This window comes from Ursus arctos, unplaced genomic scaffold (assembly GCF_023065955.2).
Source record: "Ursus arctos isolate Adak ecotype North America unplaced genomic scaffold, UrsArc2.0 scaffold_19, whole genome shotgun sequence".
Classification (NCBI taxonomy): Eukaryota; Metazoa; Chordata; class Mammalia; order Carnivora; family Ursidae; genus Ursus; species Ursus arctos.
In genome coordinates, this window is record NW_026622863.1 from 5,570,398 (window position 1) to 5,598,177 (window position 27,780).

The 27,780-nt window shown below is 38.0% G+C and overlaps 1 protein-coding gene across 1 annotated transcript; it reads right to left on the minus strand.

Moving 5' to 3' along the window:
- Positions 1–63: 63 nt before the first annotated feature.
- Positions 64–27,687, minus strand: VPS35 (VPS35 retromer complex component). Its single transcript, XM_026494685.4, has 17 exons — positions 27,577–27,687; positions 21,165–21,263; positions 19,835–19,931; positions 18,952–19,075; positions 18,197–18,379; positions 16,095–16,308; positions 14,809–14,892; positions 13,832–13,941; positions 10,555–10,651; positions 10,303–10,451; positions 8,310–8,517; positions 7,749–7,904; positions 5,779–5,901; positions 3,049–3,228; positions 2,307–2,546; positions 1,677–1,820; positions 64–1,034 (listed from the first exon to the last, which is right to left on the minus strand). The coding sequence occupies exons 1-17, from the start codon at positions 27,577–27,579 to the stop codon at positions 855–857; spliced, it is 2,391 nt and encodes a 796-aa protein (XP_026350470.1). The 5' UTR covers positions 27,580–27,687; the 3' UTR covers positions 64–854.
- Positions 27,688–27,780: the final 93 nt, after the last annotated feature.

Genomic DNA, 27,780 nt, shown 5'->3' on the forward strand with positions numbered 1-27,780 from the left:
ACTCCACAGGCGTTCTACTGGCTCCTTCTACACATCTAGTATGAAAGGGTAAAAAGTCCAAAATTGTTAATAGCAACTTTATTGTTCCACTGGTGCAAAAAAAAAAAAAAATCATAATTTTATGACGCATTTCCCCTTAAATTTACAATGAAGGTTATACATAAATTATATCGATCACAAATTTTCTATTTTATACTATTTAGAACAAAATTATTTTGATAAATATGCCGAGGACAACATAGGTTCTTAATGGATGACTGAGTCCAAATATGCAAAATATAGCTTTTGGTATTGACCATGGTGTTTTAAAATTCTCAAACATGCATTAATATATTCTAGTTTTAGGGAAAATATTACACATGGCCTTATCTTGCATTTAGGGAAAAGCCCAAGCTGAATTTCACATACAGTATCCCTTTCCTCTAAATTAATCTCAAATTGGACTAGAGAACAAAGAGACAGACACTTTCAGGTTAGTACTCCCAAGTAATGAAGGAAATTACACAATCAACAAAATGGAATAAGGGAAGAAGAGCTTCATTAGTAGCTGAGATAAGTTGGTGGTTTGTTTTTGCTTTTTTTTTTTTTTTTTTTTTACAGACCACACGAGTTTTAAATAGCAGATCCATCATGCTACCCGGGGTGATCAGACAGACTGAACACTTATGAAGTGAATAACTTTATTAAGGTCCTGAAGGTGAGTGTCTTGAGGTGCTGGGTAAAACACATCACAGGTAAGAACGGGAAACCTACCTCAGCATTTCTGAAAGGCACAATCTATGGAAGGGAAACCTAGTATCATAAAACCCTTACTGGATGTACATGGAAAAGAGTATGGTGAGCCTGTTTCCTTTTCAAAGGATGAGACCTTCATAAATTGGCCCCTCAGATTCTGGTGATTCCCGCCTCAAACGCAAATGCTCCAGTGTGTTATGAAAATGTTTGTTAATCTGCTCTGTTTCTTCACTGGACTCAAGATTTGGGAGATCTTCTCGAATCTTTTGGATAAGCTGGTTCAAAACCTGAATTGTGACCTACAAGAAACATGTACAGTTAGACAATCAAGCATGTAACATATAAAAGATATAAGATAATTCAATAAGAATGTTTTGAGGATCTTGTGTTCCTCTCAACAGTCACTAAAGTAATTATAAAAAAAAAAAAAGAGATGAAAACATGATTCCTGGTTTGAGCAACAACTGCTGGCAATTCACCAGAAAACATACAAAATGAAACAAAAACAAAAAGAAAAAAAACCCCAAATTTAATAAAAAACAGAGCATCGCGAACCAATAAAAGAAAAGCAAAATTTAATTTAACCTACAATCTTGACCAACACTATTATTGCTAAAAGGATATTCCATTTAGGAATTATTTTAAACTTATACCTAATGACCAATCAGCCTACTATATTTGTACACTATTTTGTGTTTTTCAAACAGACAGTGACTATTTTTATAAAATATTCATGAACAAAAGAGATGAGAATTTTCTTGCACACAATGAGTTCTTCCCCTACAGAATGAAAGAGACTAGTAGGTACATTCTCCAAACTCTGACCCTTGTAAACAAAAAAGAAAGTATCGAGGTGATAAACTTTTCTATGTATCAAACTTCTGAAGAGGAGGAAAAGAAAATATTAGTTCACTAACAATTTTTTATTACAGTTTGCTTACCGCATCATTTTCCTTTTCATAAAAATAGATATATCTGTTCAGAATTTCTATAAAAAGTTGCACTTGTAAAGAGGGGTCCATGCATTGATTTGCTATTTTCAGAGCTTTCTTTAGGCATTCCATTACCCTCTTGCCTCCATGAAGCTAGAATAAAAGGGCGAGGGGATTGCAGGGTGGGGTGGGGGGAGTATTAAAGAGATTAATGAATTACAAATGTCCCGTTTCACACAAAGAATAAACATAACCCTACAGTGGCTCTTAGGCAGTCAACCAATTTAAATCCTCATTTTTTTTTAAAGCACACAGCTACATTTACAAATATAATTTGTTTTATATACTTATATGTTAAATGTTTTATATTTATTATGTATACTTTTTAAAGGCAGTGGTATAAACTTGCTGTATTACAATATCCTCAAAGTGGGGCTTCACCACAGGATGTAACTTTCTATATATTATACATCACTGTCCATTTCATTTCTTTTAATATACAAAGCAATTTTCTTTCTACACTCTTTCTTTCTTTCTTCCTCCAAATGTTTCAGCTCTAGTGCACAAGGGCCACGGCAGCTATTCCCTGCTAACGAGCCCATTGTCTGTAACACGATCGGTAATGACCTTCCTCCTTACCTCCTCCCCATTTCTGTCTGTGTTTCTGCCAGACCAGAAAAGATGTGCACAGGTGCTCACAGCTCGGCCCTGATCGGGTTTCTTCAGAAGTTTGGATGCAGCAAGTGCACACTGAGTCCTCAAAGGCTCATGATTCTCTTCACTGAAGCACTTCATCCTCTCAAAAGTACCAATGATCAAGGTGATGGCAGCCAGCTGTGCTTTGGAATCACTGATTTCATCTTCATACAGAGAAAATGCCTGGTGAACAAGAAGCGGAAGAGACCTTTACTACCATCTGTTGGAGCATTTTCTAAAGTACTTCCCACCAAAACTCCCATCTTGTGAGATGCTCTGTAGTCCCTTCAGATCACAACATGCTGACCCCTCCCTTGGAGAGACAAAAGACACAGCTGATACAGGAAAGATACTCACAACTTGCAACGAGGACACTTGTTTTATCTTTTGTTTAACCCAGAGTTCCCACACTGGATTAATAAAGGAACTTCTCACTCCATGAAACACTCATGCCAAGACCCACCTGGAAATCTTAAATCTCATTATAGCACCTAGTAACTGATCCATCTTCCTGCTCCAAACCAATCAATATGACTGGAGTATTATGGAGTTCCAAGATGGTGGGAAAGGGGTAGTTACCAATTCAATGAGCAGAAAATCCATGGGCACTACCACCATAACTACAACAGGTGACTGAACATAGCAAAACTGATTAAACAACACAAAAAGGAGAAAAGACCATCACCTGGGACATAAATTCATATGCTACTGTTTCATGATTTTCAAAACCAATTTCTCCAGCAGCTAGAGCCCCTTGAAGAAAAAGCCTTAAGGGTAATTCTGCCAGCTCTGCTTTGATCAAAGCACTGATAGTCTGGTGAGCAAATGAAAAAATTTTCTGGCATTTCTTTTCCCATTTGTCATCCTAAAAGAGAAAAAAATAGTTTAAATAACCTTACTGTCAAGATTAACTTGCTCAAGAATATTCATATGAAGCTTCTATCACACAGGGAAAGCAGGAAAGCTGAGCTCAAGGTTCTCCTGTTCTCCTCCTCCTTCTCTGTCTCATTTATGAAGCACACAAGTGAATCAAGCGCAGTATCTTCTCAAAACATCCATTTGTGGTTACTGGCTTTGTAATTTTTGTATATTTGGCATTTTGTTTTTTTCTCATCAGAAAATCAACACACACCCCAATTGGACAGAATTAGGAAAATAAACAAATGAATTTTAAAAACTGAAATCATCCCTAAATCTACCACTCAGCAATAATCACTAATAATATTCTGATGTTAATACCTTCTTTCTTCCTAAGCAAATGTAATGTAACTGCGATCTCTATTCTGGTTTTGTTTTCTACTTTATAGTAACTCACCAGAAGAGTTAAACTGGGTTCATGCTGCATATACTTGCATCAAACTTCTTTTCCTTCGCTTATTTTGTCATAACAATTTTCCTCTTGATACTAAGTTACTGGTAATCACTTTAATGACTAAAAAATATTCCACACACTGCAAGTAGCATAATTAACTATTTCCTTTTGGACATACTCTGCAATACCATAATGAATGCTAAGCTCTATATACACAAAGTTTTAGTGAATCCCTAATTATTTCCTTAGTATAAATTCGTAGAAGTGGAATTATTAGTTCTTTTAAGGCTATACTTACATACTGCCAGTTTTTTAGAAAGACTGTACTATTTCACAGGCCTACCATTACTAGATGAGATGAATTCTCACTACACCACTGCCACTGCAAACCTTCTTTTTCTTTTCTCTTTACCAGTTTGATTTCTAAGACAGAGGTTCATTGTTGTAATTACTAGTGAGGTTAAATATTTTATCCATGTTTGACCATACAAATTTCTTATTAAAGCAATCAGTTCTTTTCGTTTTTAAAAGAAGGTAATCAGGCGCCTGGGTGGTTCAGTCAGTTAAGTGTCTGCCTTTGTCTCAGGTCATGATCCTGGGGTCCTGGGATGGAGTCCCACATTGGGCTCCCTGCTCGGCAGGGAGTCTGCTTCTCCCTCTACCCCTCCTCCCTGCTTGTGCTCTCGCTCTCGGTCATGCTCTCTCTCAAATAAATAAAATTGTTAAAAAAAAAAAAAAGAGGATAATCGTCATAGACTTGCTACAAGGATTAAATGCAATAATCCAAGTATATAGATAGTCTTGGGCACAGTATATGGCACACAGTGAATGCTAGTTGCTATTTCCACTGTTACATTCACCAAAATTCATACACAGAATGCTGGAAAAGGGACTAAATGAGCAGATAGCATAATAAAAACTGGCCAAAAGCTGCTATGTCAAGCTGGCCGGTATACTGAATAAATCTTATTTCTCCACTATGGGAAAAGTAAGCTTAGTGAGGTTTATTCGTTAACACTAACCTGACTGTCCAACTTTCAGGTACATCAGATTAAAGTATTTTCTATAAAGCTATTATCATTGAAGACTTAAGCCATGATTCTGCTTAAGGAATAAGTGCATACAAAATGTACACAATTCATAAAATTACTCAATTTCAAGTGCTTTTGAAGAGAGGTTATAATGATGCAATGCTAGGCCCTTTCATGAGGCAAAACTACCTTGAATTAGATCTCACCTGTTAGTACTTGCAACCGCTGCATGAAATTACTGTATCACTTTAGACTCTAAGAAAGTAAAAGCATTCTTAAAACTAAAGCACTCTGAGCCAATTTTGTCATAAGCTTATCAATGTCTCACAAGTATCTTTATTTATTTTTTTAACATTTTTAAAAATTTATTCATTTGAGACAGAGAGAGAAAGAGTGTGTGCATGAGCAGGGGACAGAGGCAGAGGGAGAGGGAGAAGCAGACTACCCGCTGAGGCAAGGTACCCCGCCACCGCCCGCCCCACCCCCCCCCAATAGGGCTTGATCCCAGGACCCAAGATCATGACCTGAGCCGAAGGTAGATGCCCAACCATCTGAGCCACCCAGGTGCCCCTCAAGTAATCTTTAAATACAGGAAAACTTATGGGGCGCCTGGGTGGCTCAGTCGTTCAGCGTCTGCCTTCGGCTCAGGGCGTGATCCTGGCATTCTGGGATCGAGCCCCACATCGGGCTCCACCTCTGGAAGCCTGCTTCTCCCTCTCCCACTCCCCCTGCTTGTGTTCCCTCTCTCAATGGCTGTCTCTATCTCTGTCAAATAAATAAAGTCTTTAAAATAAATAAATACAGGAAAACTTCCAGCATAAATTTTAACTGTTTTAATCTTTCATTTCTAAGTGTTTTTATGTGACCCCTCAGCTAGGATATGCAATTTACCAACACACTGTTAGGAAAACTTAATACAAGATGTATACTGAATTGATTTACTGAAGCCGGAATTTTATTATACCATTGTCTATTTTTGTATATGTTTATAATTTTGTATAATAAATAATACACACACACAAGAAGAAATAAAGAAAAAAAAAAGCAGTGACATACTTAAAAGTAAACCCACCACTTTAGAATTCTCTTTGTAGCGAAACGCCAGCTGGTAAGCTGCAAATACCAAGGGTGGCAGTGTGAAGCGAATCCGTTGATTTCCACCAGCTCCAAAATGTTTTCGTGCTGTGTTTAAAATCTGACCAAAAAAAATTCCCCCAAAATATTAATCTTCCCTGCACTATGATTAATCATTTATAAAATTAAATGAGGGCTCTAATCATTGTCATTGCTACCATTTTTTACTACATTTGATGTACCAGGCTTTACAGTAGGTGCTTTACATTATCTCATGGAGTAATTGACATCACAACCAAGACAGATAGTCACCCCATTTCACAAATGAAGAAGCCTGAGGTTCAAAGAGGCTGCATAATGTGCCCAAGGTTTCACAACTAGTCAGGGGCGTAGACAGATATTAACGTTTTCATACACACACGTACAAAGTCTGTATGTTGATAGAGATTGCAGGCTCTGTAGACAGACTTATATTTAAAAGTCGATTAACACCTACTACCTGAGTGACCCTGAGCAGATTATTGACCTTCTCTTAGCTATAAAAGTTTCATATGAAAAATGCAGTGGTGGTGGTGGTTGGGGAGATCAAGTAATACATGTGTAGAGTTACTAGTACCCGACAAAAGGCAAGGGTGCAAGGGCTCAGGAAATGTTGGTTATTACTAGGATGCACAACAGCTATGTGTGTACTGTTGGCATGTCTTACCTCCTGACTCAGAAAAAAAAGACCATCAAAGTAAAAGGAAATGGAAATAAACTTTAAAGGAGCCATTGTGAAATAAACGTTAGGTTGCTTCCGAAAAACCGCAAGAATTCATGAAATACTTTTTAATAGTATGACACAATGTGTGACACATTCAGGTTTTGTGAATTTCTCTGAAATAACAGATAAGAGAATGCATTCCCCCTTGGGAAAATCAGAGCTAATGATCCTCCCTTAAAGGTCGCTTTGTGCATAGGTATAATCAATTGGCTACATGTGGAAGGCATACTTCCTACTATTACATTTGGAATGCAACAAAAAAGGAAAACACATGTAGGCATGTGTGTATGCGAGACACAGAAACATAAAGGAATCAGTTAAAGTATTTGAACAATCAGCCAGTCACTGTGTACAGATCACACACAGTGCACCGAGTGTGACACCAGAGTGCCCAGAATGTTCATCAGTAAGTCAAAGACTCTCACACTGCCAACAGAAATCAGCTTCTTCTTCACCCTGCTGATGAAGGAGTATAGGAGTGCCAACTCTAACAAAGGAAGTCAACAGAAGGAGAAAGTCAGGACTCAACCTCAAATAAACTACACTTTGCCCAAACAATAATTAGACTGCCATCTGTGCTACCTTTCTTTAAAATAAATCATCCAGATCAGTCACCAATACTCCTACTCAAGGAACATGGTATTCGTTTCACCAAGATTTATTGAGACTAATGATAAAGAAAGGGGAAACGTCAACTGATTGTTCTTTACCATGAAAAAGGGGTTAGAAAAAGACAATTTGAATTTTAAAGTCTTTTCATATATTTTCAATGTGGCAAACACATACAACTTATATTTTCAAACCTTGGGAACAGAAATACAATTGAATATATGCAATATATATAAGGATTGTTGCTTATACTTTAAATTTTATTACGATAAACAACTGGACAATTCTAAAAGCACCATAGTTCAAAAAGAAAATGAACATGGAAGAGTACTGAACACCCAACTAAAGGAAGATAGGTTTTCTGCAATTCTTAAGAAGTCTTGAAAGAAACTAGAGCAACCAACTTGTTTCCCATAAGCTCACAATTATGAGTTTCTATATACAGTGAAAGTCCATGAATGTCACTTAATCTCTTAGTCAGTTGCAAGTTTTTCAAAACTTTCTAAGACCACAGCTGCATCAGACCATTTGAGGCACATCTACACGGGATCTCACTAGGAGCTATGAAGGTGTATGATAACTGAGTTAACTCATACCAAGTACTGCTGGTCAGGGTCCTCAGACCGCAGAAGATGAATGAATCTGCCCACAAGGCTCTGCTCATCAGCAAAGTCTTCGGGATCAGGGTCTTCTATGGGCTGATCTGGCTGATCCTGAATCAATGTGGATACCAAATTCATTATGGAGTCCACCTGTAACATGAGAGATGCAGAAAACCACTGAAGTGAAACCATCGGTATATAAAGTCACGGTCAAAAGTGTTTCCAATTGTGTAAAGTCACCAAACAGTATTGATGTAATTCCTTTTATTGTAAGAAAGTTTATGTATGCTGATACACATATGGACAAGAATCTGGAAAGAGATGCACCAAATATTAATTAATAGTAGTTATTCTCTTTCTGGTGGGATTATACTTTTATAATTTCTTCTTTATATACCTCTAATTTCTAATTTATATGAGTAAGCTCATTGTAACCTTTTTTTAGTATTAAGTTACCCTCTTCTTCCATTTCATGTGTGAGTCTCAAGACCTAAAATCATTACTACATTCGCTGTCTCTGTTTTCCTAATATATAGCATGTTGGTATTCTCTTACCTGGTCTTGAGAGACAATTTCTGTGTTATAATCCAGGACGTTACTAAGCACGTAACAACTCATGCTCTTTCTGGACTCATAGTCAAAGTATTCAAAAAGTGGGTGAAAATGTTTTAATTTCAAGACTGTTAAAATATTGTTGTAAGTGTCAACAGGTATCTTCAAAAGCCTGGTAAGCTCCTTTGAAACTGCACTACTGGTAGCAATACTACAAAAAGAAAAACAACAGCTCTTTAATGAGTGAAATTAACTTTCAATATATACAAATACACTCATTGCATAAAAACTTAAAAATTTTCATTATACATTAAAGGAAACAGGTCAGGTAGATCACACCATCTCAAAATACTCCAACGACCTCCTTCTGAGAAGATACAGATGCCTATCTAAACACAAACACGTATGCATCTGTTAATGTTCTCTTAATACAAAATAAGATGTAACAACGTCGAACAGGTTGTACAGCTGGAGTTAAAATGACTGTCTAGAATTTGACATTTTTAGGAAAGTATTTTAAGTGGTAGTTAAGTTCCTGGCAGCCAATAAATACTGTATATTCATGATGAAAGTAAGTAGGGAGAAAAATCCACGCAGAACTAGCAACTCCACAAAATAGGAACAAACCTGCTTCTTCCACATCAGATGTGGGTGATCAAGGAAAAGCAGGCTGAATTTAAGGTAGCAGGTCATAGGAGCGTTCTGTGGAGATGAGGCATATCTGGGCATTCGTAAGACCTTTACAGGTTAGGATTTCTAATTCTTTGTCTAATTTTACTTTAAAACTTACTTGGTGGGGGAAGATACGGATACGTAATTTAATTTTCTCTTGCATTTAACATTCAAGATCCGGATGTTTTTCAGTTCACAAAAAATGGAAGTAACCAAAAGAAGGGGGGGAGGGTGAATAAAAAGAGGTAAAGGAGAATAAGGCATCCTCCTAATGAGGCTAAACCACAAGAAGGGGGATGAAAAAGAAAAAGATTATATGGGGTAAAATTACGGATAACAAGGGTAAAGGGAGAGGGGCTGGCTTGACCCATGTTCAGATGCAGTGCAGGACAGGGCAACGAAGGGACGGCTGGGGAAAGGCAGAGGTCAGAAGTGCGCACAGTGGCCACTAGAGGGTGCCACAGACTAGGACAGCACAGCTGAGGCCCCCAAACAGGCAACAAAATAGACTTTCCTTGATGGTATCAAAATCAAAGCTCAACACAGAAAAATATTTTAAACCGATTTAATTTCCACACCTTAAATATACATATGCTCCTAATTTTTTACAACTTATTCATCTCTAGGAAACCACTTCCTACGGAAACACTACTTAACATAAACACAGCTGACCCACGAACAGCATCGATTTGAATTGCGCAGGCCGACTTATACATGGATGTCTTCTACAAATACAGTACAATAAAATGTATTTTCTCTTCCTGTAATTTTTAAAATAACATTTTCTTTTCTTCTCTAGCTTATTTAATTATAAGAACACAGTATATACTATGCAGAATGTATAAAATATGTGTTAATCGACTATTACTGGTAAGGCCTCTGGTCAACAGTAGGTCATCAGTAGTTAAGTTTTAGGGAGTTAAAAGTTATAAGCAGTTTTTCAATTGCACGGAAGGTCAGTGCTCCTAACCCCAACATTGTTCCAAGGTCAACTGTTCAATTCCTTACCAGTTTGAGAACTAACTTATTCATGTATCAAAGGGGCTTGACATGGACAGACTCTGGTCCATGAAGACTACGTATAGTCCATGAGTGCCACTATTTGATCAGTGTACGCAACCAAAAAATTGGTTGCTACTTTCTGCCCTAATTAACACCAAGCATATCAACCTAACAAATGCTTAAGACAAATGCTAACATTTCAAAAGCAATTAAGAAAAATCTAGGATTAAAAAAAGACCTTTTTTTTTTTAAATAAAATGTAAAATCCTCCCTCTCCCTCTGCCCCTCACAGGGTTTTTATAAAAATGTAACTTTGACTTACTGTTCAAGGTTGAGCTTATTAAATATTTCCACTGTAGTTTCTAGAACTTTATCAACATAGTCCACACGATCAGGGTAACACTTCATAGCAAGATTAATGAGAGAGACTTGTAAAGACACAACATCCTCCGAAGGCATGTCTTGTCTAGACTGAAACGAAGAAACCACAGAATTTATTTTAAACAATCACAAAAAGATCTACCAGCTGAGAAGTTTCAAAGTTTTGAGAACTTAGGAGAAAAGCCATACAAACCTGTATTACTGTAGCCACCTGCTGTGAAAATATGTCAAAAAGTTTAATATCTGCTGGGATTCCAGGTCCATCTTCACGATGAGCAAATAAAGCTAATCTGAAAAAGAAAATAATCTTTGTTTTAACAAATACAGGGATTTAGGTAGTGGGATCATGGACGACATTTTATTCTTTATACTTTTCTGTATTTTCTACAAGGTATTTCTCCTAGAACATTAAAAAAGATTTTTAAAAAGGACATGGAATGGAGCCAGTTATTCCCTCAATTCATTTTTTTTAATCAAGTTCTTAATTCCATTAGAGTTAAGTGTGATATTAGTTTTCGGTGTACACTATAGTGGTTCAGCGCTTCCACTTATCACCCAGTGCTCATCATGACAAGTGCACTTCTTAACCCCCATCGCCCTATTTCCTCCATCCCCCCAGCGACCTCCCCTCTGGTAACCATCAGTTTGTTCTCTAGAATTAATCTGTTTCTTGGTTTGTCTCTCTTTTTTTCCCCCTTCGTTCATTTGTTTCTTAAATTCCACATGAGTGAAATCATACGGTATGTGTCTTTCTCTGACTTATTTAGCTCAGCATAGTACTCTCCAGCTCCATCCATGTCATTGCAAAATATGGCTGAATAACATTCCATCATGTATATGCCACATCTTCTTTATCCATTCATCTAGCCATAGACACTTGGGCTGCTTCCATAATTTGGCTATTGTAGGTAATGCTGCTATAAACATAGGGTTGCATGTATCCCTCTTTGTTTCTGTATTTTTTGGGTAGATATCCAGCAGCGTGACTGCTGGATCACAGGGTAGTTCTATTCTTAAGTTTCTGAGGAACCTCTACACTGCTTTCCACAGTGACTGGATCAGTCTGCGTTCTCACCAACAGTGTAAGAGGGTTCCTTTTTCTCCACATCCTCGGCAACACTTGTTTTTTGTGTTTTTCATTTTAGCCGTTCTGACAGGTGTGAGGTGATAACTCACTGTAGTTTTGATTTGCATTTCCCCTGATGCTGAGTGACGCTGAGCATCTTTTCACGTGTCTGTTGGCCATCTGGATGTCTCCTTTGGAGAAACGTCTGTTCATGTTTTCTGCCCATCTTTAAATTGGATTATTTGGTTTTTGGGTGTTGAGTTTTATCAGTTCTTTATATATTTTGGATACTAACCATTTATCGGATATGTCACTTGCAAATATCTTCTCATTCAGTAGGTTGCCTCTTAGTTTTGTTGACTGCTTTCTTCACCATGCAGAAACTTTTTATTTTGATGTAGTCCCAATAGTTTTTTTTGCCTTTATTTCTTTGCCTCAAGAGACATATCTAAGAAAGTGTTGCTATGGCCAATGTCAGAGAAATTACTGCCTGCACTCTCTTTTAGGATTTTTATGATTTCAGGTCTCACATTTAGGTCTTTAATCCATTTTGAGTTTACTTTTGTGTATGGTATAGGTGGTCAATTCATTTTTATTTTATTCATTTGAAAGAGACAGAGAGAGACACAGCCAGCGAGAGAGGGAACACAAGCAGGGGGAGTGGGAGAGGAAGAAGCAGGCTCACAGCAGAGCGGGGAGCCCAATGCAGGGCTCGATCCCAGGGTCCTGGGATCATGCCCTGGGCCGAAGGCAGACACTTAACGACTGAGCCACCCAGGTGCCCCTATATGCCATATTTTATACCATACATAAAAAGATTTTCAACAGCCTGATTTTGCCATATTCTTTGAAGCTTAATCAAGTAGATCACAGATAAAAATGCATTAAAGTGACAAATGTATTTAACAGCCATGATTTTAAAGAGCAATCTTTAAAAGATAAATCCCATTATTAGCTTCCATTAAGAGTATGCCCAATTTGGGGCACCTGGGTGGCTTAGTTGGTGAAGCGTGTGCCTTCGGCTCAGGTCATGATCTCAGAGGGCTAGGATGGAGCCCCACACTGGGCTCTCCACTCAGTGACGAGTCTGCTTCTCCCTCTCCCTCAGGGATCCCTCTTCCTCTGTGATCGCTTTTGCTCTCTCTCAAATAAATAAAATCTTAAAAAAAAAAAAAAAAAGAGTATGCCCAATTCATATATAATTCTTCTGCCCAGATTTAAACTGGTGATTTAGAGAATTTACCACATAAATTCTTAGACTTTAAACTAATAACTTAGGTATTTAAAATATAAAAAAAGGTATCTGCAGAAATAAATCTTCACTTGGGTTCCTGGTTTCCTAAGGTCAATGATGTGTAAGCTAAGAAGCAGAACACATATTATATACTAGCACTCAGCACAATTGCCAAGCAGGCACTCACTGAAGTGATTGTCAAAGGCCAAGTTTTATACTTTTAACCAAGACCAATGCCTAAAGAAATAAAATTTAAACCTAAGGAGGATTTATTAAACATATTTAATACTTCAAAATTCTTCTTTAAAAAAATGTGATAGAAAGATTAGCTGAAGATTCTTTTTTAAAAATTTTTTTTAAATTATTTACTTAGTTATTTGAGAGAGTGAGCAAGAGAGAGCACAAGCCAGGGGAGGGGCAGGGGGAGAGGGAGGAGTAGACTCCCCGCTGAGCAGGGAGCCCCATGTGGGACTCAATCCCAGGACCCTGGGATCATGACCTGAGCTGAGGGCAGACACTTTACCGACTGAGCCACCCAGGCCCCCTTACCTGAACATTATTATTATTATTATTTTAGATTTTATTTATTTGAGAGAGTGAGTGAGCGAGCTAGAGAACATGAGCAGGGGGAGGGGCAGAGGGAGAGAGAGAAGCAGACTTCCTGCTGAGCAGGAAGCCCAACATGGGGCTCAATCCCAGGACTTCGGGATAATGACCTGAACAGAAAGGCAGATATTTAACCGACTGAGCCACCCAGGTGCCCCCCTTACCTGAACATTCTTAATCATCTCTATCTAATGGCTACTTGATTAAGAAAAAAAAAAAGACTCCAAATCACTTCCCACTAAAAGGTAACTTTCATTACTGTAAAAAACAAATTTTGTTCTTCGAATTTGTAAGATTTAAATAATGGATCTGTATGACATTGCCAACTAAACGTCTAGATTAAAAATATTCATTATCTCCATGCCTCCTGCTAAACCTTTTCATGCCTAAGCTAGGCAAGCACCTGGAAGATACTCATACTTATAGAACTAAACTGTTCATAGTATAATTGCTTTAAAATCATTACTATAATACAGATGTAACAGAAATAAGTAATTCACAAAAATGTTTTAAATTCATCAGTCCCCAGTCAGAACCCTGCCCTCCAGTGTTGGAAGCACTTACCTATCAATTAAAGCAATGATTATGTTCTTCACATTTACATTTTGGTGTAACTCAGCACAGGCCCGGAGAAAAGGATTCAAAGTTTGAAGGTGGAATTCATCAGGAAAAACCTGAAAATCAAATGATAATTAACTGACACAAGTAAAAGTATTTCACATTATATTCTGGACTTATGGTAAAGTTCATATTTGTGGAACAATCGTTTTAATCTTACACAACTAAATTTAAATACATTACTTTTGAGCCTCTTTAAACATAAGCCCAGGTAGAAATATTCCACAAAACAAAGTACCTCTACGAGTAAACTAAAATTAATGAGAACTAGAGAACTTGGAGGCTACTCTTTCCTACATTTTGGGGGTAAAAATACATCAATACAAAGACCAAGTTATCAGTAAGAGAAAATAATTCTTTACTCAGAACAGCTTTTTTTTTTTTTTTTAAGATTTATTTATTTGTCAGAGAGATGCAGAAAGAGCACAAGCATGAAGAGCTGCAGGCAGAGGGAGAAGTAGCCTCTCTGCTGAGCAAGGAACCCGATGTGGGACTTGATCCTAGGACCCCAGGATCATGACCTAAGCTGAAGGCAGATGCTTAACCGACAAGGCACCCAGGGGTCCCTATTTTCTTTTCTTCCTTTTTCTTTTTTTTTAAAGATTTATTTATTTATTTGAGAGAGAGAGAAAGAGTGTGTGTGCAGGCGAGCAGGCACTCGAGTGGGCGGAGGGGCAGAGGGAGAAGGAGACCAGCAGACTCCCCACTGAGCCCGGAGCCCCATGCAGGGCTCGGTCCCAGGACCCCGAGATCATGACCTGAGCCGAAATCAAGAGTCAGATGCTCAACCCACTGAGCCACCCAGGCGCCTCAGGATGGCTTACTTTCTATTCCAAATATCAAAATTTTTTTATCAAAACAATGAAAATTAATGAAGGACAAAATGAGTCCTTTTAAAAGGTAAAATAAATGTCCCCGCCTACCTGAATAATACACTCCATGAGATACTCCTGAGCCAAAGCATCCCTGCAATTCACAACTTGCTCCAATATGCCAGTCAAAACAATCTAAAAGAAAAAGGTTAAGAGTTAAAACATTATTTTTAAATCCTAAGCCACTCCTCTAACATATTTAAGCTATTGATTTGAGAATCTTATTTTAGATTTTTCCAACCCATACTTACTTTTTAAATTAAACTTTAACATTTTACAGAAGAATTTTTAAATAAAAATTTAAATAAATTCTGGACTTCTACTTAGGAAGTCATTTAGGATGAAGTTTATTTTATCAATTTTTTTTCTCTTTTATGATTTTGCCTTTTGTGTCCTAAGAAATCTTTGTCTAATCCAAATCATAAAGATTTACTTTGTATTTTCTTTTTTTTTTTTTTTAAGATTTTATTTATTTATTTGACAGAGAGAGACAGCTAGCGAGAGAGGGAACACAAGCAGGGGGAGTGGGAGAGGAAGAAGCAGGCTCACAGCAGAGGAGCCTGATGTGGGGCTCGATCCCATAACGCCGGGATCACGCCCTGAGCCGAAGGCAGACGCTTAACCGCTGTGCCACCCAGGCGCCCCTACTTTGTATTTTCTTTTAAAAGTTTTATAGTTTTAGGTTTTATATTTAGGTCTCTGATCCATTTTTTGAGTTTTTCTATATGGTATGGGTCATAGTTCAAGGGTCTTGTTTGTACACAGATGCCCAATTGTTCCAGAAACATTTGTTGAAAAGGGTACCATTACACTTTTATCAAAAGTAACTTATTATGTATGTGTGAGCCTATTCTGGACTATCTTTTCCAGGGCTGAGAAAATCTAGCTCAGTGTCTGCTTTTGTAAATCACTTCCAGATTGTCTGTTGTTGCTTCTCGATACAACTGCAGAGTTTAGTAGTTGCAGACAACATGGCTTACAAAATCAAACAATACTTACTATTTGGTCCTTTACAGAAAAAGCCTGTCGATCTCGGGTTTATTCCCCCCACTGATTCATGTGTTTATCTCTTCCACCAAAATCCTATTCTTAATGCAGCTTTAGAGTAAATCTACAGTACAATACAGTCAATTTCAATTTAAGAAAAGTTGGTATCTTGGTAACATTGAGTCTTCCAAACCACAAACACAAACTGAAAATATATCTTTCAATTTACTTGTCTTTTAGAGTGGTTTTCAATGTAATACTATTTAATAAAAATATTTTAATTAAAAAAAAACAGACTTCAATTCATATGTCATGACATAAGAAAAGGTGACAAGTAAAAGGGTATGTACCTGTTTGTAACGTTCCACATTTACACCTTCCAACTGACTGAGGCGCACCAAATTTGTTCCCACTAAAATTCTCAGTTCTTGTCTTTCTCGTTCTCTTTTTTCTCTATCTCGGCTGTGTCCCTGATGCTGCATTCGCACCCAGAGCTTGTTCATCTCTGCAAAGTTAAGTAGCACAAAATCCATGGAATCACTGATATCGCCAGTCGTTTCTTCACTGCAAAGAGAGAGTTGAAAAAATTTTCACATACGCTATTTACACTATAGGACCAACTTAATATTATCGTTCTCCTTTGTGCGTTTCCTTCTTATCTCTTTCATACATCGATGTTTTGTAGAAGAAACTTTCAACTTCATTGGTTTAGTGTTCAATTTCAAGGGAAACAGACTCAAGAGAAAAAAAAATACCAGGGAGAGGACACAGTACAGGTGTAAAGGAACAAAAAACTCCCCCATTCCCTACCCTGGGTCAACTCGTTCTCAGAGCAACTCCATTAATTCAAAAAGCCTTAAAAAATAATACTTATAATGTACTGCTAACTATGCCATTTTTAAAAGATTTTATTTATTTATTTGAGAAAGAGCATGTGTGTGTGGGGAAGGGCTGAGGGAGAGGGACAAGGAGACTCTGTGCTGAGCATAGAGGCCAATGAGGGACTCAATCCCAAGACCCTGGGATTATGAGCCGAAGGCAGACACTTAACCTACTGAGCCACTCAGGCGCCCTAACTACATTTTACTGTTGAACATTTTACATTTTCAATTGGAATATAAGCTTTGTGAGGGAAGAGACCATGTATTTCCCGCTTATTTTTCATCTCCCAGGATAGGGAACATAGTTTTCAAAATTTTTTAATGACTGCCTAATTAGACGCTCGAAATTGACAGTCAAATCATAATAAGACAAATAACCTCACCATCTTCTCAACATTGTTAAATTTTTACCTTTTCTATACCATTTAACTTAATCACGTGCATGGTAAATTTTTATATTTTTTTCTCTTAAAAAGGAACTGATACAGATACACTAAAAACTACTGAACTGTATACCTTAGAAATAAATGAATAAATGAACTTAAACAAGGAGTGCCTGACTGGCTCAGTCAGTAGGACATGTGACTCTTGATCTCAGGGTCTTGAGTTCAAGCCCCATGCTGGATGCAGGGACTACTTAAAAAAACATTTTTTTTTAATAAATAAACTTAAACAAAAGGAATTAAAGTCCTCAATTTAGGAAATCTGCACATAAACAGTTCACCTAGTTGGTTGCAGACCACAGCTGGCTGACCATCTACCCCTATGTGGGACACAAGTACAATGGACGTGGATACTGGAACACTGGTCACACAAGAGACAGGGCTCTCACTGAACGGCTTTTGTTTTTTCTGGAGTTAATACGCAATTTGTGTACAGAGATAATTTAAATCACTTATATCATCCAGGGTATCTAGCAGTCCATAAATGACAAAAACTAATAAGACATTCAAGAAACAACATGAGAACTAGCTAGTTCACAGAACAAGTTAAGCATATATCAGTATTTCATCACAAATATAACTTCAAAATACAACTCATTTAAAAAGCCACAGCTTCAGGGCGCCTGGGTGGCTCAGTCAGTTAAGCATCTGCCTCCAGCTCAGGTCATGATCCCAGGGTCCTGGGATCGAGCCCCATGTCGGGTTCCCTGCTTAGCAGGGAGGGGGAGCCTGATTCTCCCTGTCCCGCTTCCCCTACTTGTGGTCTCTCTCTGTCTCCTGTTCTCTCTTTCTCTGTCAAATAAATAAATGTATAAAATCTTTAAAAAAATAAAACAAATATAAAAAGTCACATCATCAAAGAATATTTAATGTAATGGGAAAATGCTCTCATAAAATTATGTTTAATGAAAAAAGCAGGTTCTAATAATCGACATAATTGTAATATGAGTACATTCTGCATCATACCACATATGTTGAAGAATTCTACATCACAAAGGAAATCTCTTCAAAAAATGCTACAGGTGGGAGAAATATTGATATTTGTTTTTTTCTGTACACTTTTCTATACTTATTATATATTCTACAACAAAAAGTATAACAACTAAATCAAAAAAGAAAATCACTTACTCTGTTGGCTCTCCTTCATCAGGCAAGATGTTTCTGGTACACTGAAGGAGATAGTTCCGAAGAAATAAACCTCTCAAGGGATGCTGTACACCACGACACATCTCTACCAAATCCTTCAAAATATCTTTCCTGGACTGAGGAAACGACTTGACGTATACAACTCCAACTGTGATCAACAGATAACTAGGGGAATTGTAAGGAAACATTTGATTGAAATATTCATAAATAAATACTCAAGTCAAGAATCTGATTCTGTCTAAACACACTGAATCCAAACATACTAAGCAAGACAGGGACCAGGTTTTTCTGCACAATGAAAAAATATCTAATCTAAAATATAACTACTCACTAAGCTTCCACCAATCTACATATATATTTACATACAAATTACAAACATATATATTTACATACATATACAAATATATGTATAAGTATATAAATATGTACACACATATATACACACGTAAGTATCATTATCACTTTTAAACACACTAGTAAGAGAACGTCATACTAATTTTTCTAGTAGTCAAGACATTAAACAAAATAGTATGACTACTTTTTCTATTTCCAAAATTCCTCAATTATCCATATAAAAAGTAAAATTAATTATACCTTAAAACCTTAAAAGAAAACCCAGAATATCTACCAAAATGTTAACCTCAATTTGTTAAGAAATTAAGTAACCTAAAAATTGGTTTTTAAAAATCAAAGTGGAAAATGCAGATATAAAAGCCTTCAGATTCTCAATTACTTACAGCCTTGGGATAATGTTTCCAGCATACTGTACAAGTTCATAGAGATCTGCCACTTTTCTTCCTTTAGCAAATTCATCTGTCAGGTAGACTTCCAAGTAGTGTAGTTCATCAGAAATAGCCATATCTTTTAATTATGATTAAGGACTCAAATAAAGCTAAGCAAACCTAAGCAACACCCTGGAACTTGTTGGGAGTCATTAAACTCTTGGACAGATATCTTAAACGTTAGTCCTTTAAGAGAACATGTTTAAGAATATGTTTCTTTATTTTAAAATAAGGGTTTTTATTCACTTATACGTAGAATCTAAGAAACAAAACAAATGAGCAAAGAGAAAAAAAAAACAAACATAAAACAAGAAAGAGACTCTTAATTATAGAGAACTGATGGTTATCAGAGGGGAGGTCGGTGGGAGATGGATGAAATACGTGATGGGGATTAAGGAAGGCACTTGTGATGAGCACCAGGTGATTCAAATAAAAACTTGAAAAATAAATAAATGAAATAAAATACTAAAAAAAAATAAAATAAGGGTTTTTAAAGATGTCTGGTAAAGCAAAGCAGTAAAAATAAGGATTGCCCATCAGACTACTAGAGGGTTTTGAAATGGCAAATCATTGAATTCATTTTCATTTCAGAGTCCTGCATGACAAAATCTAAGGATTTTTCAAGAATCAACTGCCTAAGAGCCTCAATATTCTTCATGAAGGGAATAAAAACTGAAATACAACAAGAAGTTTAAGCATGGAAAAAGGGTTTCTGATATTAAGTTTTTCTTTTTCTCACAAACTTAAAAAGAAAAACTTAAAAAGAAAAAAACAAAATATGGCCTTATCAAGAAAAAAGTATGATCAACATGATCAGTCTTCAACATTCAAAAGATACAAAGTTCATAGTAGCTCTTTGGTGATAACATAGAAGTCCGGAGTTCACCAAGCATATTAGAAGCATGTTTCAGAGCATCCATAAGCTTGTTTTTGTCCTACGGAAATACCAAGAGAATTGATGGGAATGTTTAATGTAAATAAACATTTACCTTGGATTTGTTACACAGTATATAGCACTTAAATTATTTTCATCACATAACAATCAGGTTTAGTTTCACCTTGCCTTCTCTCTACTGAGAGAAAAAGATTCATGGCTCCTCAACCAGACTGCAAAGCTTAGAAAGTCTTATGTAACTACGACGATAAACTTCCTGGCATAACTCTAATCTTTTCAACCCCCAGTGACTATAAAAGTAGCTCCATTAACGCACATTTACCTGCAATCAAGAGAACTGGCATATTAATTCTTTTAAAGCAAGCTACTATCCTGACAATGGCTTTGTCATAGGTGTCTGAAATAACCATCCCTGTAAGTATGCTTTCCTCCTCACAATGCCCATGTGTCGCACTGAACACATACATGCAGACAATGCCTTTAAATACAGGAAACCATATTCATACTCAGAAAAAGAAAGAAGCAAGCAATAATCAAGCTCCATATCCACCCATTTTCTCCATTCCAAGACATTTTTTTTGCAAGGAAAAAATACAACACATATAATTGGTGAAAACAGCATATTACTAAGCTTTAGAAATTGTGAGACACTTTACAAAGATAAGATATCATCATCAGAGCAACTTATAACTTGAAGTCCCAGCCTATTCGGTTCCATTTCTTAAATTTTAATGCAGAGAATCTATAGTTTACACACAGATTATTTCCTACCCTGTCTTTTAGAATATGAAAACACAGAAATTGATGGAAGTATAATTTTCAAGCCTGTTGCTGCAAAAAATATCTATCTATTCAGGATGGAAACAAAAGACTTGACAGAAAAAAAGCTGAATAATGAAAGGCATTTAAATATGTTCGTTCAACAAATATTTATTAAGCACCCATTGTATGTCAAGTACTCCTCAGGTTTGAGGTATAGAACCAATGAGACCAGTAACTGAGGTCAGATATTGGTACAGTGATAGAAGGTAGGGGCTCTTGTCCTCAGGGAGCTTCCATTCTGGTAGGGAAGACAGACAATCCCAAACCATAAATGCAGATGCAAGCAAACAGGGCTCTCTGCTGAACTGTTCCATGCAGTGTGCCTGAGGGAGGTGAGATGGAAGATGTATGCCGGAAGACACTGAAGATCACGTTTAGCAGAAGCAGGGGTGCTACACGTCCTTACAAAACATACAGACTGCAATTCTCCCTCCCATAGTGACATTCTTACCAGGCATCTCTTCATCTGGAATGACTGGACCTTCACAGCCTGTATGGCTTCATCCAAGAGCTTTTCCTGCTCATCCTGAGGTGACTGCTGTGTTGTAGGCTGAAAAATAAAAAATACTTCCATTAATGTCTCATTAGCACTCTCTTCTAAAAATCTGTTACTTCTGTAGTTCTAGCCATAGCCCTTTTCCACGGCTTTCATAAAAGGCTCCTTTATCTATTTTTGACAACTACTGAACCGAGAGCTATACCCAGTCACCCAGGTTAATAGCATACTAATGCTGAAGGAACAGTAATGTATAGAGAATCTCTACTCTCTCAGAAACTGAGTCAACATTCTTGTAGCAGGTTGGCCTCAAAAAACATGTGGTGTTAGTTTGAATCCAACCACAGAATATACCCATACAACCAATTTAATCCTTATGATAGGTACAGTCTCACCCAAATCTCTAAAAGCCTTTTTCTCTATACTACCTCTCGTCTACATTTTACTCTAGTCTTAGATCAAGAAACCAGTTTATGAAACACTGACCTTCTCAGGCAATATGTAACAAGAGACTAAAGAACACAGAAATAAAATAGCTGAAATTATTATTAGTGACTGATAGGAGACCGTAAGGAGTACTCTCCTCAAGTACCTACCTTATCATTTTAAAAAGAAATCTACAGCCATAATGGACAAAATATATCTAGATACTCTTCTCTTTCTTACCAGCAAAACCCTACTTGCAAAATTAATTAGATCTACCGGTCAAACAGAATTAACCACTCCATCCTTTACATGTAAAACACTGTGTTTACACCTCTACTGCAGCGTGCATTCTACTGTAATTATAAATGATGGCCACTTTGATGTCCTAGGGACCCAACACTGCCTGACACATAATAGATGCTTCATAAATGTTCACTGTATGAATGAATGAGCTGGTTTTAGAATGTTTAGGTAATATATTTAATAAAAAATGGCTAAAGAATCAACAGATTGTGGTGCCTGGGTGGCTCAATTAGTTAAGTCTCCACCTTCAGCTCAGGTCATGATCTCAGGGTCCTGGGATCGGGCCCTGCATCAGGCTCCCGGCTCAGCAGGAGTCTGCTTCTCTCTCCCCTCCCCCTATTTATTCTCTCTCTTCCTCTCTCAAATAAATAAAATCTTAGAAAAAAAATCAACAGACGAAAGGTTAAGTTGTGGTATATACACATATATAAATACGTATACTGGAATACTATTCAATCATAAAAAGGAACGAAGTAGTGATATATGTGACATGAAACTAAAAAACATTATGCTAAGTGAAAGAAGCCAGACACAAAAGACGATGTATTTTCTGAGTCCACATGAAATATCCAGAACAGGCAAATCATCCACAGAAACAGAAAGGAGACTTGTGATTACCAGAAGGGAGAGTGGGGGAATAGCTACTTAAATGAGTACAGGTTTTCCTTTGGAAGTGATAAAAATGTTTTGGTACTGGACAGAAATGGTGGTTGTGTAACACTGCAAATGTACTAAATGCCACTGAACTGTTCACTTTAAAATGCTTCATCTTGGGGCGCCTGGGTGGCTCAGTCAGTTATGCATCTGCCTCCAGCTCAGGTCACGATCCCAGGGTCCTGGAATTGAGTCCCGCATCTGGCTCCCTGCTCGGCGGGGAGCCTACCTCTCCCTCTACCTCTACTGTTCCCCCTGCTTGTGCTCTCTCACTCTGTCAAATAAATAAATAAAATCATAAATAAATAAATAAATAAATAAATAAATAAATAAATAAATAAAATGGTTACTATTGGGGCGTCTGGGTTGAGCAGTCAGCTCTTGATTTCAGTTCAGGTCACGATATCAGGGTCCTGGGATTGAGCCCTGAGTTGGGCTCCATGCTCAGCGGGGAGTCTGAGGATTCTCTCTTTCCCTCTGCCCCTCCCCCACTGGTTCTCCAACCTCTCTAAAATAAATAAATAAATCTTAAAAAGAAATACAATGGCTACTCTTACGTTATATGAATCTCAACAAAAAAATGACTAAGGGTAAAATGCCTTTTACACAATGAGATGGAAAGGAGGAAGGCAAAGACTTACATATAAACATAAAAGTTAAATCTCACCTGTTGTTATCTACGACAATCAAAACAGCACTGAATTTGAGATTAACAAAAACCACATAAAACCCATTTTTTAATTAGAATCACTTATCAAAATGGAAAACTTTTTCTTGGTCTGATTTTGGAGAGAGAAAAAAAATTAATAATACAAAATGTCAAGCATCTCTATTTTTTCCTATAGCAAATCTAGTAACCTGTGCTTCCCTATGACCACACTTCACAAGCATATACAAATTTCAAAGAAAAAGTTATGTCTTTTAAACTAAACTTAAAGGTAACCTTAATTTATACAGCAGAACTATTAGTGTAAAATATTGGTCTCAGAAGCAAAGACAACAACCAGCATCTGAAGATTCTGACTTAATGATATTCACTAGCCATCCTGGGGTAGTCCTCGGAGAACTTCAGTGACACCAAGCTATGGTTTGGATTTTTTTGGCTCTTTATCTCTAGATGCAATAGATTTAACAATTATTAGAATCAATGGATTTCATTAAGTTCGGATGACCAACTTAGAGATAAATATTGATACATCAGGAAATTTTTGTAATTACTTTTTTATTGTGGTAAAATATATACAACATATAATTTGCCATTTTAACCATTTTTAAACGTGCAGTTCAGTGACATTGAGTACATCCACACTGTTGTACAGTCATCACCACCAACTATCTCCAGTATCCTTTCATTGTTCCCAAAGGAAACTCTGTACCCTTAAGATGATAAGCCCCCATTCTCTACTGCTACCCCAGGCAACCACCATTTTACTTTCTCTCAGAGTCTGACCTCTCTAGGTACCTCATATGAGTAGAATCATACGGTTTTGTGTCTGGCCATTTCAAATTAGCATAATGTCTTCAAGGTTCATCCATGTTGTAGCATTTGTCAGAATTTCCTTTCTTTTTAAGCCTGAATAATATTCCATCGTATCTGTATACCATATTTTGTTTATCTATTCTATTGATGGGATACTTGGGTTGCCTCCACCTTTTAGCTACTGTATATAGTAACATTAATACAGCAAATAAAACTGTGGTTACAAAGAGACTACAGGGATGCCTGGGTGGCTCAGTTGGTTAAGCATCTGCCTTCAGCTCAGGTCACGATCCCAGGACTCTGGGATCGAGTCCCGCATCGGGCTCCTTGATCAGTGGGGAGCCTACTTCTCTCTCTGCCTGCTGCTCCCCCTGCTTGTGCTCTCTCCCTCTCTCTCTCTCGGCAAATAAATAAAATCTAAAAAACAAACAACAAAAACAAAAACAAAGAGACTACAAACAATTCTAAAAATATTTGTAGAGAATCCAATAAATTCAGTGATCTATAAACAAAACTTTTGCAGAATTCTATTTTGTATCAACTGGGTTTAAAATAGAAACAAATACAAAATATAGAAAATTACAGACTTATTACAAGGTAGGCTACAAATGAAGAACTAAAGCTATAATAAAGAAATGTTATTTTTAGATATTACTCCCAAGACAATGTAGTTATTATATACATGTAGCCATTATGTGGCTATTCTAAGGGAATGTCTTGATGTCCTTCCCTGGAAGTGTCACACAGAGCATCAACAGTAAGAACTGTTATGAGCATGCTCTCATTAAACACAAGCCAGGCAATCAATGTCTCCTCACTTATGGCAGTAGTTCTCCATTTATAAACGACTTTGTACTTATCAGTTACCTGGATGAGAGAAAAATGGAAACACTGAAGAATCAGGATCAAATTAACATTTGTAATAGGCTCACTTTAGCTTGAGATCCAGGCCAAACAGTCCTCCTAAGTCTATATAATTGTAAGGTTCAGAGAAAGTGATTCACCCTGAACAGATCACTTATAAAACTACTCTCCGTTCAAACAATGTGCATTCGTTTCCTCTTCTATTGCTATTATGAGGAATAAATGAAATGACACAGATACAGTTCAGAACATGTCTAGGACTTAGTAATAAGCACTTTATAGTGTTACCATTATTATTACACCCCCTTAGATATAAGCAATTATCTCCACCCATCCTAGCAACTTATATGATGATCCATCTCTTCACTGATATGCTGCAGATGTAATCTAACAACACAATGTAAATAACTATAAAACAAAAATAACCAATCTCAAAGATATAGAATTTCATCATATTTAATGAAAGTACTATTTTTAAAATTATAAGGCACAAAATTACAACTGAAGTAGGGAGGATTAAGGATGATAAGGGCTTGGGAACTTCAAAATATAATTTGAACACTACATTGGTTCCAACTGCATTTACCAATACATTTCCCCAGGAATTCTATGCTGGTACACACCATGAGTATTCACTTCTCCCAGCTTCAACTATTGGCAACACTTTTTCTTCTCCACCTGGAGTATTCTTTTCTTTTTAAATATTTATTTATTTATTTATTTGAGAGAGAGAGAGAGAGAGTGCGTGCACTCACACACAAGCAAGGGTAGGGGAAGAGGGACAAGCAGACTCCCCACTGAGCAGGGAGCCCAACTCAGGGCTGGATCCCAGGACTACGGGATCATGACCTGAACCAAAGGCAGATGCTTAACTGATTGAGCCACCCAGGCGCCCCTGCACCTGGAGAATTTCCTTCCTCACTGTATCAGTTCACATATTACTTTCTGTAATCTTTTTCAAACCCCCTGGGCAGAACTCTCCCTCCATGACCCCACAACACTGAGTTAGTTGACAGTGCTAATAAAGCAATCCTCAGACTGTATTACATTAAGTTCCACAAGCATATCTCCCCCATTAGACTCTTAAGCTATCTGACAGCAAGGACTATGTTTGTTTCCAGTGCCCAGCACAGTCCATGATACTAGAAGGCATACAAGATGCTTGATGAATTGAATTGGATCCCAGAATTTTAGGACTGGGAAGAGCCAGAGAAGCCAACAGTCGTTTTCAGGTACAAAAGTGAGACTCATAGAAGACTGAATGACTTGCCCAAGTCACAGAAACAATGACTGTGACAAGACTGATACCCAAGTTTTCTTTCTCAAAAATGTTCATGACGGCGGGACTGTGTGTCCTGCTCATTGCGCCAAACCGGTTCATCCAGCACAGAACTGAAGTGTATAACAGATCCCCAATTATTTGCTTTCCATTATAAAACACTGTAAATATCAATCCATAAATGCAGAGAAAGAGATAAACCCTAGTTAAAATTTTACACTGACCTTAAATCACTTTCCGATCGTAAAAATTCTGAGAAATAAACAAAATCATCTTGTATGGCAATATAGTATATGAAAGTAGTACATGTCGAACATTTAATCCTACTTTCCAGCATTAACACATTTAAAGTGAAGTCTGTTTCCAGGCTTACATATTTATAGAAACCTGTCTACATGAAGTGAATAATGAGATAATTAAAATTGCCATACAGCACGCCAGCATTCAAAAACATTATTTATACAGTGCAGACTATGTCAAAAGCTAACGAAATGCAAGTGACAACTTGCCTTTGTGGAAACTAGGCACATGGATTCACATTTTGAGGAAGTTCAAGTTTACAAGCCAACAGCCACACCACGATTTGCTGCCATCAAGAAGACACACTCACAAGAACGAATGCCTACTTCCAGCAAATAAAATACTTGGATTTCATCAATGGGGAGATATGTAAGAGAGCCAGGGTGTCCAATGAACAAACATTAAAGGAAACAAAAAGTCTCCTTTCTCTCTGTCAGAATTAATGGATATCAGCACGAGTCCTTCCAGGAAATCCGCGTAAGCGAGTCCCTAGAATTCGCTGACAAACACCGCAGTGGAAGGGGGCTATGAGGCCGGAAAAGACCAGGGCACCATCTGGACCCTCCAGTAGGTATATCTCGCACAGGAAAGGGCGTGGGGCCAACAGAGCACTATCAGGCACAAAGGTGGAAACGCACGCCAGCGAGAGAGCAACCTCTGGGCGGGTCCCGACACCACCCCGAGTCTCAGGCCCTCCGCACGCCCCCGACCCAGCCTGACGCTCGGACCCGTCCCCTCAAGGCGCGGCGGCGGCCGACTCCGCACTGAGGCGGCGGCAGGCCTTCACGGACTTCAGAGCCTCCAGGCCGAGACACCCCCTCAGAAAGGCCATCCCATTCCTGGGCAACCGCCGCGATCTGGAGCCGCCGCCCACCCCGATCTTGGATCAGCCCGCCTGCGGCCTTCCCCGGCCTGTCCTCATCCCGCAGGCCAAGCCCGGCTGGTCTTAGCCCTGATCGGGCTGTGGGGCACCCACTCCGCCCGCAAGGCTCCAGAGCGGTGGGAGAGCGCAGGGGTTGGGAGAAGGGTCGGCCCAGGGCCCGCCGCCCCTCAACACTCACCATGGCGACTCCCCTAAACCTGCAGCAAGCGGCACCCACCCCGCGCGGAGCCTCCCGCGGTCAGGTGACGCTGCGGCCTCCTCAAACCCCGCCCTCTTTAGCCCCGCCCCCGCACCCCGCAGGCGGCTCCTCGATTGGCCCGCTTCTAGGACCTCAACTCTCGCGTGTTTATTGGCTCTTGCCACTTATCCGTGGACTGACGGA

Excerpts from the sequence above, each read along its gene's own strand:
- VPS35 (XM_026494685.4), bottom strand. Across the intron at positions 16,309-18,196 it reads GATGAAGGAGAGCCAACAGA|TGAAGAAACGACTGGCGATA; the intron begins GTAAGTGATTTT and ends CTCTCTTTGCAG. Across the intron at positions 7,905-8,309 it reads AAATTGTCTCTCAAGACCAG|GTGGACTCCATAATGAATTT; the intron begins GTAAGAGAATAC and ends CTCATGTTACAG.